At 35.5% G+C, this 13,107-nt stretch overlaps 1 protein-coding gene across 1 annotated transcript; it reads right to left on the bottom strand.

Moving 5' to 3' along the window:
- Positions 1–2,415: 2,415 nt before the first annotated feature.
- Positions 2,416–12,530, bottom strand: LOC111698229 (dnaJ homolog subfamily A member 4-like). The gene is given in 12 exon segments (XM_023468513.1): positions 2,416–3,304; positions 3,601–3,661; positions 3,835–4,000; positions 4,552–4,721; positions 6,775–6,794; positions 8,398–8,460; positions 9,122–9,214; positions 9,800–9,856; positions 10,709–10,770; positions 10,987–11,269; positions 11,509–11,587; positions 12,409–12,530. Coding segments are annotated over 12 exon segments (1,227 nt in total). The 5' UTR covers positions 12,489–12,530; the 3' UTR covers positions 2,416–3,211.
- Between the last annotated feature and the right edge of the window lie 577 nt (positions 12,531–13,107).

Below are 13,107 nucleotides of genomic sequence, written 5' to 3'. Positions count from 1 at the left end.
TCTTTTAATTTCAAGACATGTTTTTCATTAATTTTTGACAGAATATCAGAATCAATATTAAAATCCCCAGAATATCTACAAATCCCCAAGGGGTTTCTAAATCCCCAGATATGGCATTTCTGGGGATTTAATCCACAAGGTTGGGCACCCTGCACTGTAAGTTAATGTTTAGGGAGTTGCCATTCTATGTTGCGCGCACATGCTCCGTAAAATTCCAAAACAGAGAGGGGGATTGAATTTTGTAGATCCAGAAATTAGTATTTATTTAGGGTTAGGTTAGGTTAAGACACTTTCTAAGCCGAGCGCTGCGGCCACATGTCTTACATTTAAAACCCCACCAGCTGCCAGTCTCTACGCAGGCATCCCACAGGTATTATTTTTCTGGATCTACGAACTTCAATCCCCCTCTCTCTCTTTGGAATTTTACGGGGCATGTGCGCGCAACATAGAATGGCAATTGCCTAATGTTTATTATAAATAAAAATATAACTGTTAACATATTTTAATTATTACTTCTCTCTATATAAGGCTTGTCTGTCTGTTTGTTTATTTGTATCAATGAACTCCATAACGACATAACCGATCGGGTGAATAGAACTATATATACTACATCTATGTTGTATTTTCCAACATACAAAAAAGTTGTTGAAGAAAAAAATGTGCTTCAATTTACCGAAAGTTTTGAGGTCGGAATGTGCGGAAACTGAGAGGAAATGAAAAAGCAAGAGGAAATTAATTTTACAAAGATGTTTTTAACTTTATAAGGACTCTTACACTACCATTTTATGGGGTTTTCCTTGTTTCCATTAATTTTTGTTTTAAGGAACAAATCATTTTCTCGTAATTTAGCAGTGAACAGCACACTGGTCTGTATTGAAGAACTTTTGTAAACAGAAATTAAAAACTTAAAACTTTTGCAGGTTGAACTAATTTTACCTCTTAAACTTAAACGTTCTTGCTTTCTCGACCTTTTTTAAACTTTTTTGTAAGTGGATAACAAAGTATACAAAGACAACTCCTTAGTTACAAGATTGTTAAATTTTATAGAATTAAAGACCAAAACGAGATCCCTTAATCTGAATAACCAATGTGGACACTTTTAATTTCCTGCTTAATCCGCTTTTTTATCTCCGTCAGTTTCCGACCAATCAGAGTTCTCATTAAATGGCGCGCAAAATGTCAAATTTCCTCGCTTATCTGATTGGCTGTTTCGGTTTTAGAATCGTCACTTGATTGGTTGAGTTCGAAGACTATTATCTTTGGTCGAGTTATACACACTTTTGTGGATACAAACTAAAGATTGAAATAAATTAATCTTGAGATTAAGAAAACGAGAAGATGAAACATTGTTCTCGATATCCACATTGTTAAGTTTTCATCTCAGAGCCTGCGCGTTCTCTCTGTAGATAGTGGTCGTGTAGTTCACATATATTGGGGGAACGTTATGTTGGCCGCTAGATGTTTCATGCTAAATTCTTTAATATCTTCATACACTTCACGACCAATATACGAAACGTAAGTTGTTGACCATAAAGTTTATGGTAGAAACGGCCTCAGGGTGCAGTGTACAGCGTGCTGGAAGCTTTTAATCAAATCATGCGCTGGAATATTTCAATGATTCTAGACTTTCTTTAGTTATATAAATTTTAGACAGAGAGACGACTGCATAGAATATATCAAGTGTTTAATAATAGCATTTTTATTGCTTCTAGAAATAAAAGCATGATAAATAACGGGGATATTGTAGAAATACGTGAAAAAATTTGCTGAAAAGTTTCCCCTTTTTTCTCTATTTGGTTTGTTTAAACATATACACCAACTGTATTGATAGATTGTATTGTTTCATGCAAACAATAGTTTAACATTGTGTCGATTGTGCTAAAGCGTTAAGAAAAATCAATACGAGATTGATCAATAGCTCTAATTTTCTCAGGTCTCCAGACTGCAGGATCTAATTAATTTTATTATTTCCTCTACTCTCTCAACCTAGATCTAGAGAGCTAAATACCACTCTTTACTAATCCTGCTTGGTGGTATTAAGAGTAGATCATCTACCTTACGAACCTTTCGCGTTCTATAGAAGTGTAAATACTGGCATGATACCAGTATTACACAGAGGGTTGTTACCTAAATCCAGCCGCAGGGTGGTATTTAGGGGGATAATTTGGTTTAGACCCCAAAATTTTTTTACCATATTTAACTTCTAGGGAAAATAAAAGATTTCCTCGAGAATACCCAATAGTGCCTGTGAAACTGATAGATTTTAAGGACTTTTTTATTTTTTATAATGATCCAACTTTGTAAAAATATCTTCCACCATTTTGAATTTTCGCTTTTTCTTAATTAAAATATTTAACAAGTTTCTGAAAAATTATAAAAGATACTAATATTTACAACTTAAGTTTAAAACAAATGTACGCCTTGCTAACTTTATTTCATATGAATACGATAACATATTTATAGTAATCAGTTAATAAGAAAATCAGCAGTGCAAAACTAACTAAAAAATTTACCAAAAATGCGTTTTCTGTTGTTTAGGGCCCGAGTCTACTGATGTTTTTTATATTACATAGCTAAAACCTTAAGATACCGGGGAGGGGGTAATCAAAGGCAAGTTGGAAAGAAAGAAGATATTTTTTTTTAAACCACAAGGGGGGGGTGTAAGTTTTATAAATCATATTAACAAAACATGGATCATATAGACATTAATAGAATAAAAACGTGAAATGCTGCCAGCTTAAAGTTTAGTAAAACTCAGTAGAAACAATTCCATTTGATATTTTTCAATGAACTAGGTAGGATAAAAGGGTAGGTACTACATCACCCACTCTAAGTAAGGTTCACAAGTACTCTTTAGTCACTGAGTAGGATGGTGCCTATTTCCTTACTATCCTACAAGTAGGTTAGGTAGTTACTCAAGTATTTACTCTTTGACCCACTTAGTAGGATAGGTAGGTACTCGAGTATTATAACCCACGAGAAGGATGAGTTGGTATGTACTCTTTGGCCTACTTAGTAGAATAAGTAGGTATTCAAGTATACACTCTGTGACTCACTGAGTAGGATTGGTTTGTACTCTATGACCCATTGAGAAGGATGAGTTGGAACTCAAGTATGTACTCTATGACCCACTGAGTCGGTTAGGTAGGTACTCAGTATTTACTCTCTGACCCACTGAGTAGGTCAGGTAGATACCTACATCCTGAATAACCTACTGAGTAGCACAAGAAACCCCTGGACCGTGAGCACCGTGTTGCATCTCGTCCTCGTCATACTGTTGCCTCTGTGCACTCTGTCGGTCATTCTAAAATATAAGCATATTATGTCTTCGGTTTGATGATAAATGTGATCTTAGGATTTTTGACCATATCTGGTGACAATTTCCAATCTGAAATGTATTGAATCTCCATGTTTGCCTAAACTCTAGAACCCATTTTCCTAATTACTCTCATTAAAATTGTGAAATAAAACCCTTATTTAATACCAGCCTCAGTTTAACAAGAATAAAGTTATTTATTAATTGGATTTTTACACAAAACGGATCACGGATTCGGATCCGGATCAAGAAAGAAGAGATTCTAAACTCTCCTTTAAACTCACCTTAGGGTCGAAATCTTGAAGGTCAACTTCGTCATGATCATCCGGGATAATAGCTTCTTCACTGAACAATAAAAAACATGAAAAATAAAATCAAAAAATAATTATGGCAAATTATTGAATGATGCTTAAAAGGATTCAGGATGCAATGTGCAACATAACGAAAAATTCCTTTTTCAAAGATTAACTGGCAAACTTAGAAACCTCACGACTCCCTGAAATTGAAGTACGATGTACCTGGGAGGAAGGATTTTGGCCAGCTGCTCCGATATCTCCGGAGACAAGGAGTCTGGGAACACAACGTTGAATGAGATGATAAGACGTCCCTTCTCAAATGGATTCCTGTACTGTGGCATACCCTCGCCCTGGACTGCTTTGAAATCTCCGGTCTTGATCACTTCACCTTAATATTAGATCAATTTAGATAAATTTCACATGATTTGTTCAAAAATTAAAACAAAGTCATGTACTTGGATGAATTGTAGAGGTCGTTGAACTACCTACCACCGGTTCAAATCCTAAATCAGCGATTCAAATCCTTGTGAATGGATGAATCCAGATTCTAACCGGCGATAGGTAGATCAGCGACCCAGCTCAAATTCATTAAATTTTTTCCCAGGTTAATTTTTCTGTTGACAAAAATGAGGACAATTCTACAAAGTTTTTTTAACCCTAAATTTTTGACATACCAAGACACAAGCTATGCCGAGTAAAAATCTGATAGTCATCTTAATATTTTTTATTTAGATATTCATTCCAAACCTTATTTAGGCATTTAGTCGCTAAAAAAATGAGCAGATATGTAAAAAAAAGGGAGAAAAAAACTTTTTTTTATTTAATTTCTTGTTTTTTTCACTTTCGAAATTTTAACCATTAGTAGTCGAAATTGTTGAATAATGAAAAGTACTTGAACTACAATACCTAGTTCAAATACAGACTCCGGACTCATTTTACCTGGAATAGTCTGAAGAACTAGAGTTCTATCATCCAGGGTTTGGACTGTTTTCTTCATCCCGCAGAGTGAATCTGTCAAACTTATATCCATCTTCATAATTAGATCCATTCCACTCCTCTTGAACACCTAGATAATCATTCATTTATTCATTTTCATTATTAGATCCCTTCTACTCCTCTTGAACACCTAGATAATCATTCATTTATCCATGTTCGTTATTAAATCCATTCTACTCCTCTTGGAACACCTAGATAACCATTCATTTATTCATGTTCGTTATTAAATCCATTCCATTCCTCTTGGAGTTGGAACACCTAGATAACCATTCATTTATCCATGTTCATTATTAGATCCATTCCACCAAGGAGGATTGAATAGAAGGAGGGGTCGCTAGGGTTTCCGTACACTTTGCTGTGACGTTTTTGGACTGCTGAAGAACTAGTTTTTGCGTGACAACAATAACAAAGGCAGCCAATCTAATGTAAACAAACATGAGTTAGTATACGGTGAATCTTCATCTAACGCCAGAGATGCGCCAGATGTCAGTTTATCATTTGTGTTATTGTTTACAATCTTTATTTTTGTTTTACAGCAGTCCAAAAACGTCACAGCAAAGTGTATGGAAACCCTATCGCCCCCTCCTCCTATTCAATTCTCCTTGCATTCTACTACTCTTGAACACATAGATAATCATTCATTTATCCATGTTCATTATTAGATCCATTCCACTCCTCTTGAACACCTAGATAATCATTCATTTATCCATGTTCGTTATTAAATCCATTCCACTCCTTTTGAACACCTAGATAATCATTCGTATATTCATCCATTCTTTACTACATTCATCCTTAAATAAATTTATCCTTCTAATCTTCTATTCATTCTCCCATTGATACGTTCAAAAAATAAAAATAAAATCATCCTCAAATCAGTGCATTTGTTCAGGACTAGTTACTTTAAACATTTTTCATCCTTCACTCATCCATCGACATGCTTCGAGACTTCGACCAAATGACGAATAGCTCGATGTCTTGTGACGTAATAAAGGACCTATGACGCCATAACTTAATAACTTTATGACGTAATATTCCAATGAGTAATAAGTTGACGACGTAGTGTCAAATTTTTTTCAAAAATATATAGCAAATATATCTTGTAATAATACCCCTATAGAGACATTTCTTCATTGATATATTCTTTTTTGATTATCTTAAGATACTATAACAAGAAACTAGAATGAATCTCAGAAAATATACAAGAAAAATTACAAGAAATCAACATTGCTCTTGGAAGGAAAATCCAGACAAAAAGCAAAGCAGGGGTTTACAATTTTCAGAATTACGTACCCCCGTCCCCATGGGGGAATAATTTTTTATGAATCGGGGAAAACGGGACATCAAAAGGCAAGTTTATTCTTTCTGTTAGATACTTAAAACCCAAAACATTATTTATTTTTTCGACGCTCCCGCAACCATATATTTATAATATATATATAACTTCATAAATGATCTTATAGTAAAATATACACCCCTGGAGCAAAGATTACAAAGGAGCCACCTTTTACCTCATTTATTTGACTCAGTTCAAAACGCGAATATCCTTTTAATTTTTGATTTTAAAGAATTGTCAGAATTCACGTTCGTCGGTTTAATGAATGGCAGTTAATAGATTTAATAACATATTGGACGATTAACGCAAGTGACCGATGGTGCCCGTTATTATTACTATCGTTATTAACATTATTATTATTATTATTATTTTAACTTTTATTATCATCTTTGGAAAAAACGTCATATCCTTAAGATGGGGCCGGCGCTCCTCCTTATCCCGTGGTATTCTAAAAATCGGCAGCAGAAAATGCAAGCCTAATATAGGTTGACCGGAGGAGCAAATAAAATTGCATACTATAATTTTTAAAACCATTATTATTAACGGACAATCTTGCATTCGATGATTAGTGGTCGGCGTTCCTTTACGCCGAAGCGAATCCAATATCCATGGTTCCTCGCCGCCAAAGCGAATCCAATATCCATGGTTCCTAGCCGCCGAAGCGAATCCAATATCCATGGTTCCTAGCCGCCGAAGCGAATCCAATATCCATGGTTCCTAGCCACCGAAGCGAATCCAATATCCATGGTTCCTAGCCGCCGAAGCGAATCCAATATCCATGGTTCCTAGCCGCCGAAGCGAATCCAATATCCATTGTTCCTAGCCGCCGAAGCGGATCAAATATCCATGGTTCCTAGACGCCGAAGAGAATCCAATATCCATGGTTCCTAGCCGCCGAAGCGAATCCAATATCCATGGTTCCTAGACGCCGAAGCGAATCCAATATCCATGGTTCCTAGCCGCCGAAGCGAATCCAATATCCATGGTTTCTAGACGCCGAAGCGAATCCAATATTCATGGTTCCTAGCCGCCGAAGCGAATCCAATATCCATGGTTCCTAGACGCCGAAGCGAATCCAATATCCATGGTTCCTAGCCGCCGAAGCGAATCCAATATCCATGGTTCCTAGACGCCGAAGCGAATCCAATATCCATGGTTCCTAGACGCCGAAGCGAATCCAATATCCATGGTTCATAATTTGTTCCTTTTTGCATAGGTTTTTTCGCATGGTCGAAATTTGGCATAGTGAAAGCAACTGTTAAAAAATTATTTATTCTCGAGATTTTCAATACTTTGCGAGCGTGTTAAAACAATTTTTTCTAGAATGTTTTCCCTTGATCTTTTAAGAATAAAAATATTGCTATGTTGAATAAGGAGGAATTATAACCGAATCTAGTTTTAATAAGTTTTATTAGATTTTAAAAAACAAACCAAAGAGATAACACTATTTAAATTTTCTTATTCTTACACACAAGCACGTACTATTCTGTTTATTTCAGATGGGGGGGGTATTTAGGAAGGGGGAGGGGGGCTGGACTGTCGTTTTATTTACAGTGTTAGACAATTATATCAATTCCATGAAGAAGAAGAATTTTTTATTAAAGTTTTAAAATTATAAACAAGCTTTTTTCGAATTAGAAGATAAGCTTTATTAATTATATCTTCTCTCGACTTCCATGTTTATGTATATCTTTGCTGTTAAACAGCTTGATATAAATTAAAATCTAAATCGAGGAAAAGCTAAGGAAAAGAGTTTCAGTAGGCGGGTAAAAACTGAGGAAAAAGAGTTTCAGTAGGTGGGTAAAAACTGAGGAAAAGAATTTCAGTAGGCGGGTAAAAATTGAGTAAAAGGAGTTTCAGTAGGTGGGTAAAAATTGAGGAAAAAGAGTTTCAGTAGGCGGGTAAAAACTGAGGAAAAAGAGTTTCAGTAGGTGGGTAAAAACTGAGGAAAAGAATTTCAGTCGGCGGGTAAAAAATTGAGTAAAAAGAGTTTCAGTAGGCGGGTAAAAATTGAGGAAAAAGAGTTTCAGTAGGCGGGTAAAAATTGAGGACAAAGAGTTTCATTAGGCTGGTAAAAGCTGAGAAGTGTCGGTAGGCGGGAAAAAATGAGGAAAAGTAGGCGGGAAAAATGAGGAAAAGTGTCGGTAGGAGGGTAAAAACTGAGGAAAAGAATTTTTAGTAGGCGGGTAAATACTGAGGAAAAGTGTCAGTAGGCGGGTAAAAACTGAGAAAGGGAGTGACAGGAGGCGGTGGGGGGTGAAGCTAAGGAAAAGGGTGTCAGTGGGTGGGTAAAAAAATGAGGAAGGGAGTGACAGTGGGCGGGTAAAACTAAGAAAGGGAGTGAGTCTAAATAAAAAACATTCTCCGAAAAAATAAATGAATTTAAAGTATAAACAGAATCTATTTTAAAAGACTCCTCATTAAGAATATATTCCCCTAAATGAATTCTATATTACCTGATCTCCTTCTTCTGAGAAGGTGATCTTCTGTCCATCTTCCATTCCTTTATCTACATTCACCTAAAAATAATTTTTGATAAGATTCATTCATAGATATAAACCGATTTGCCTCAAATTTATATTGGGGAACTCGGGAAAACCACGGGAATGTTCTTAGCTTAGTTTTGAGATTCTAAGTTGATAAAAGCTAAAATAGTAATTTACGGCCAAGCACAGGTAAACGGCAGTATTTATAAGTACCCTGGGCAACGCTGGGTTCTGTTCTCAAAGTGTTGGGTCAGTTTCAACAAGAAAAATTAACGAGGGGGGGGGGGGGGGGGGGGGCAGAAAGGACGAGAAACTTAATAGTCAAAGCTAAGTGTATCAGACAAAACAAAATATATTTTCCGTTTTCCTAAATGTCTCGACTATTCTTCAATGATATAACAGAAAAAATGCAGTTCGGAATCAAAAGAACAGGAATATTAACTAAGTCTTCAGTTGATGGACATAACTAGATAATAGATATCCTTAGTTTCTACATGAAAATTAATCAATTGAAGTTGTGGTTTCTCTTGCAGATTGTGCAAAAAAAAAAGGTAATTATCAGAATTACGAAATTTCAGAAAAAAAAACGATGTGTTTGATTTCCTCGATGTATTTTACTATATTTTCTGGATAGGGGTACTAGGGCAGGGAAAAAAGGGAATTCTGCAGAGGACCCAACCCTTTGATTACTCACCTCTAGTATTTTCCTCTCCCTGTTCACCTTCTTCCCGTTACATTTCTTACAACGTAGCTTGGGGTCAACTGATTCTCCCTCTCCGTGACACTCCTAACGCATTGGTCATTGAAATAATGCTGTTGGTTATATGACGTATTTAAACTCACAAATAGGTTTTTAAACACATAGATCCAAACTACGGTAAAAAGTTGCACCTATTTTTAGGCGTTACTTTTCGGCCCTTTTATTTAACCACACTACGCTTTTTATAGCCCTGGACATATACATTTTAGAGCACTTGTTTTAGTCTTCAGCATTTAAAAAGTGATTGGCAATATTAGCATAGATTTTAGCACGAGAGCTTGCAACCTGTAAATCTCTGTGTTGTAAATATACAATTTTACAAGCCCGGCTTTCCAACCATGTCCAAAAAATCAATCTTTTTTATCGTTTTGATGAAACAAGTTATCATTTAATCAAAAATGAAAATTAAAAACGATTTTTTTTTCGAATCCACCTACATCCCATTTTATTGAACATGTAGTTGGCCATTATTACTTTATTTACACATTTACGCTCACAACCAACACATCGTTCTTGTTGTATTTTTTTCACTTCCCCCCACCTCACTCAAAAGCACTGCGTCTTTTTTCTACCCTACTTGAATTATCTGAATTCAAGTAGGGTAGAAATTACCTGGCACATGGATTGTATCTGCTGCATCATACCAGGCCCAATCTGCTGAATACGGATCTAAACGAAACAAAATTTTATTTTAGGTGTATATATTATGTTTAAAAATCATCACCGCCTTTTGCTTACCATTGCCGACCCATAATTCCCCCAACAGAGAGACTTAAGGTTTTTAACGTCCCCTGGGACAATTTAATACAGGAACGACCCGCTCTGCGCAGTTTGTGAAAATTTGCACATTTTCGTCTCAAAAGACGATAGAATAGTTTAAAACTACTTTTTCGAGAAATTATACCATTTTCTTAACCACAACCACAGGTTTAATCAGCCACTTTTGTCTAAATGCGATCTGAGCCCGCGATTTAAAATCTTCGGCTCCAACCGTTATTCCTTAAACTATACTTTAAGACCCAATCTTCGACCCAACTCTGACGACAGCTTATGTCACGTGATTGACAGCTGCAAGATCTTCGGCTCGAAAATAAAACCGACCTTGGTTGGTTTTAGCGGAGAAACAGGCTTGTCTGTTGAGCCAATTCCTACCATGAATATCCGCCAAAAAGAATATTAAACCGGTTTTAGAAATCAACTCTGTGGAAAATAACACGCAGCTTGAATCTGAAAGCTCAAGTCGTATATAAGGCCTAACGACAGCTTAAACAGTCGTATTTTCCTTAATTTTTTAAATCGCGGAATATGGATGTTTCAGGCAAAATTGGTCTTGAGAAGTAAACTTCCCTTAGTTTCCCTGTTGAAGTAGTAAGTAGGCAACCCCCCCCCCCCCCCCCCCTCCTAGATCAAACTTGACATTTTTAACGCGGAGTAGAAGAAAAATGACAGAATTTTTGGACAAAAAACATGGAAAAGAACGAGGATCTTAAAAACATTTCTAAAGAAAAATTCTTATATGACCTGCATTCCGGAGCCTCGGCAGTTCCCACACTTCTGGAAACATCCAGGTTTACCACCAACACCTGGATAATGTCAAGTATTTATTTAGTTATTACGGGGGGGGGGGATTCAAGGGGAAATTATTTTCAAGAGAATTTACACCCCTCGAAAATAGCAAGTAGCAACATTGTTACTCCTTAATTATTTCCTGTGGATTTTTTACAGAATTGATATAGATAGTAATTATGTAAAATCACAATATGACAATTTTATCAAAAATCTAAAATATATAACAATACCTTCACAAGAATCACAAATTACGTTTTTCTGGAGCGCCAGCTTACGTACAGTTCCGTTGTACATATCCTCCAGAGTTACACTAAGCTGGTGTACAAGATTCTTTGTACGACGAGGTCCACGCTGCCGCCCACCGCCGCGACCAAAAGGATCGCCGCCGCCGAAGAACATGTCGAAGATGTCCATGGGTGAGTGGAATCCACCTCCACCGCCGCTACCGCCTTCTTTGATTGCTTGTTCACCGCCTTGGTCGTAGATCTTTCTTTTGTCTGGGTTAGAAAGCACCTAGAAAAATGGTGGACTTAAAACTTGAGACTATACTAGTGACAATGACTTAAATTAACTTAACTAAGCAAAATTATTATTGATTTAAGATGCCAGCCCAAAGGCATCAAGAAATAAAAGATTATCAATCAATTCATCATATTTAATATTTTGTTCGTGCACAAAATTAANGGGCTAAAAATGATTTAATTCTAAAAAATTACCAATGTAAAAATTTCATATACAAATGGATTACAAACCTCATAAGCGAATGATATTTCCTTGAATTTGTCTCCAGCATTAGGATTCTTGTCAGGGTGATATTTCATCGCAAGTTTTCTAAGCAAAAAACTTAATCATTTTTAATCATTGTATAATTGTAATTATGCAGGGGTATAATATACACTATACAGTGACAACCATAGAACCAGTGCTTAAGATCCATTTAATTTTGATGCGGATCCGGATCCTGGATCCGCACTGTAAAAAATGGATCCGGATCCAAATCCAGAACCGGATCCAGGCCAAATCTTAAAGATTTAATGAATTTTTGCAATTTTTTTGTGTTATGTTTTTCGCTTATTTTTATCCTAAAACTTGAACCATTCAGAAATGAGGAAATTTTTATAATCTTTATTTTTACAAAATTTCAGAATTGGGTTTTAGGGGTATAAAGTTTTTTTTGCAGTTTTTGGTTGATATGGTATATTCCTAGAGAACGATTTTTGGACCCTCCCCCCCCCCCCCTATCAATTTTGTACATGGATCTTATGTTAGAAATGGATCTAATTAACCATTTGGCCGCAGCGCTCGGCCCCCTAGCCTGTCCTAGAAAGTGTCTTAACCTAACCTAACCCTAAACAATAATAAATAAATACTAATTTTAATTTCGTCATGTACAAAATTAATAGGGGGGGGGGGCGGGGGGCCAAAAATCGTTCTCTAGGACGGACCCGTTGATATTTTACCGCTTAGATCCTAAGCACTGCATATATAAATTTCATTAAAAAATAGTAATTTGCAACTGAAATTTTTCTAAACAAAAGTTACAAAAATGACGAATAACAAAAACACAACAACAACATTCCACTAATGGTAATTTCCTAGAGAAAATTGCCAATTTGTTGCTATATAAATAATTACAAATTTATAAAATTTACCTATAAGCTTTTTTCAAGGAACTATCGTCGGCAGACGGCGCAACACCCAGCAAATCGTATAATTTCGTTTCTTTCACCATTTTAAAGGTTTATACTTTCTAAAACATATCAAATTAACGATTATAAAACTTAAAAATAACTTTAAATAATTAGTGTTAATACACAAAGGTTTTATAAAAAGCGTGTTTTAAAGTACGTATCAATCGGCACAATGAGGACCGCTGTAAACAGCTGAAAATCAGTATTACTCCGAAATCTTCTAGAACCTTCCAGAGTGTTCTACCAGGATGTATGTACTCTGCACAATCTTTTCATTTTTAATCCCCTACAATTATTTTATTTATTTTCAAAATCGCAAAATTTTCAGTATTTTTTTAAAAGTATATACAACACTGGGCCTCATTGAATTGTAATAAAGAAAACAAATGTCGTCTTCTTATTTAGATTTATTTAATTATTTTCCAATAAAATTGAAAATATTGATTTAAGGACAAACGTATAAAAATAAAGTTATTGATCTTATATATTCTAATTAGGTATTTAAGTAAATTTATCGATCAAATGTTATCATAAAAGAACTTTTTTATGACGGGATTCCAGGCTCCATGAATTCCAGTTTTTCACATAAATAAAATAATTTAACAAATATGTAAATTTCAGGTGAAACAAAATGTTTACCTGTATTCATGGGGGGGATCA

Source organism: Eurytemora carolleeae, unplaced genomic scaffold, assembly GCF_000591075.1.
Source record: "Eurytemora carolleeae unplaced genomic scaffold, Eaff_2.0 scaffold319, whole genome shotgun sequence".
Lineage (NCBI taxonomy): Eukaryota > Metazoa > Arthropoda > Copepoda > Calanoida > Temoridae > Eurytemora > Eurytemora carolleeae.
The sequence above is the reverse complement of the archived record's forward strand: the minus strand, read 5'-3'. Positions and strand labels throughout refer to the sequence as shown.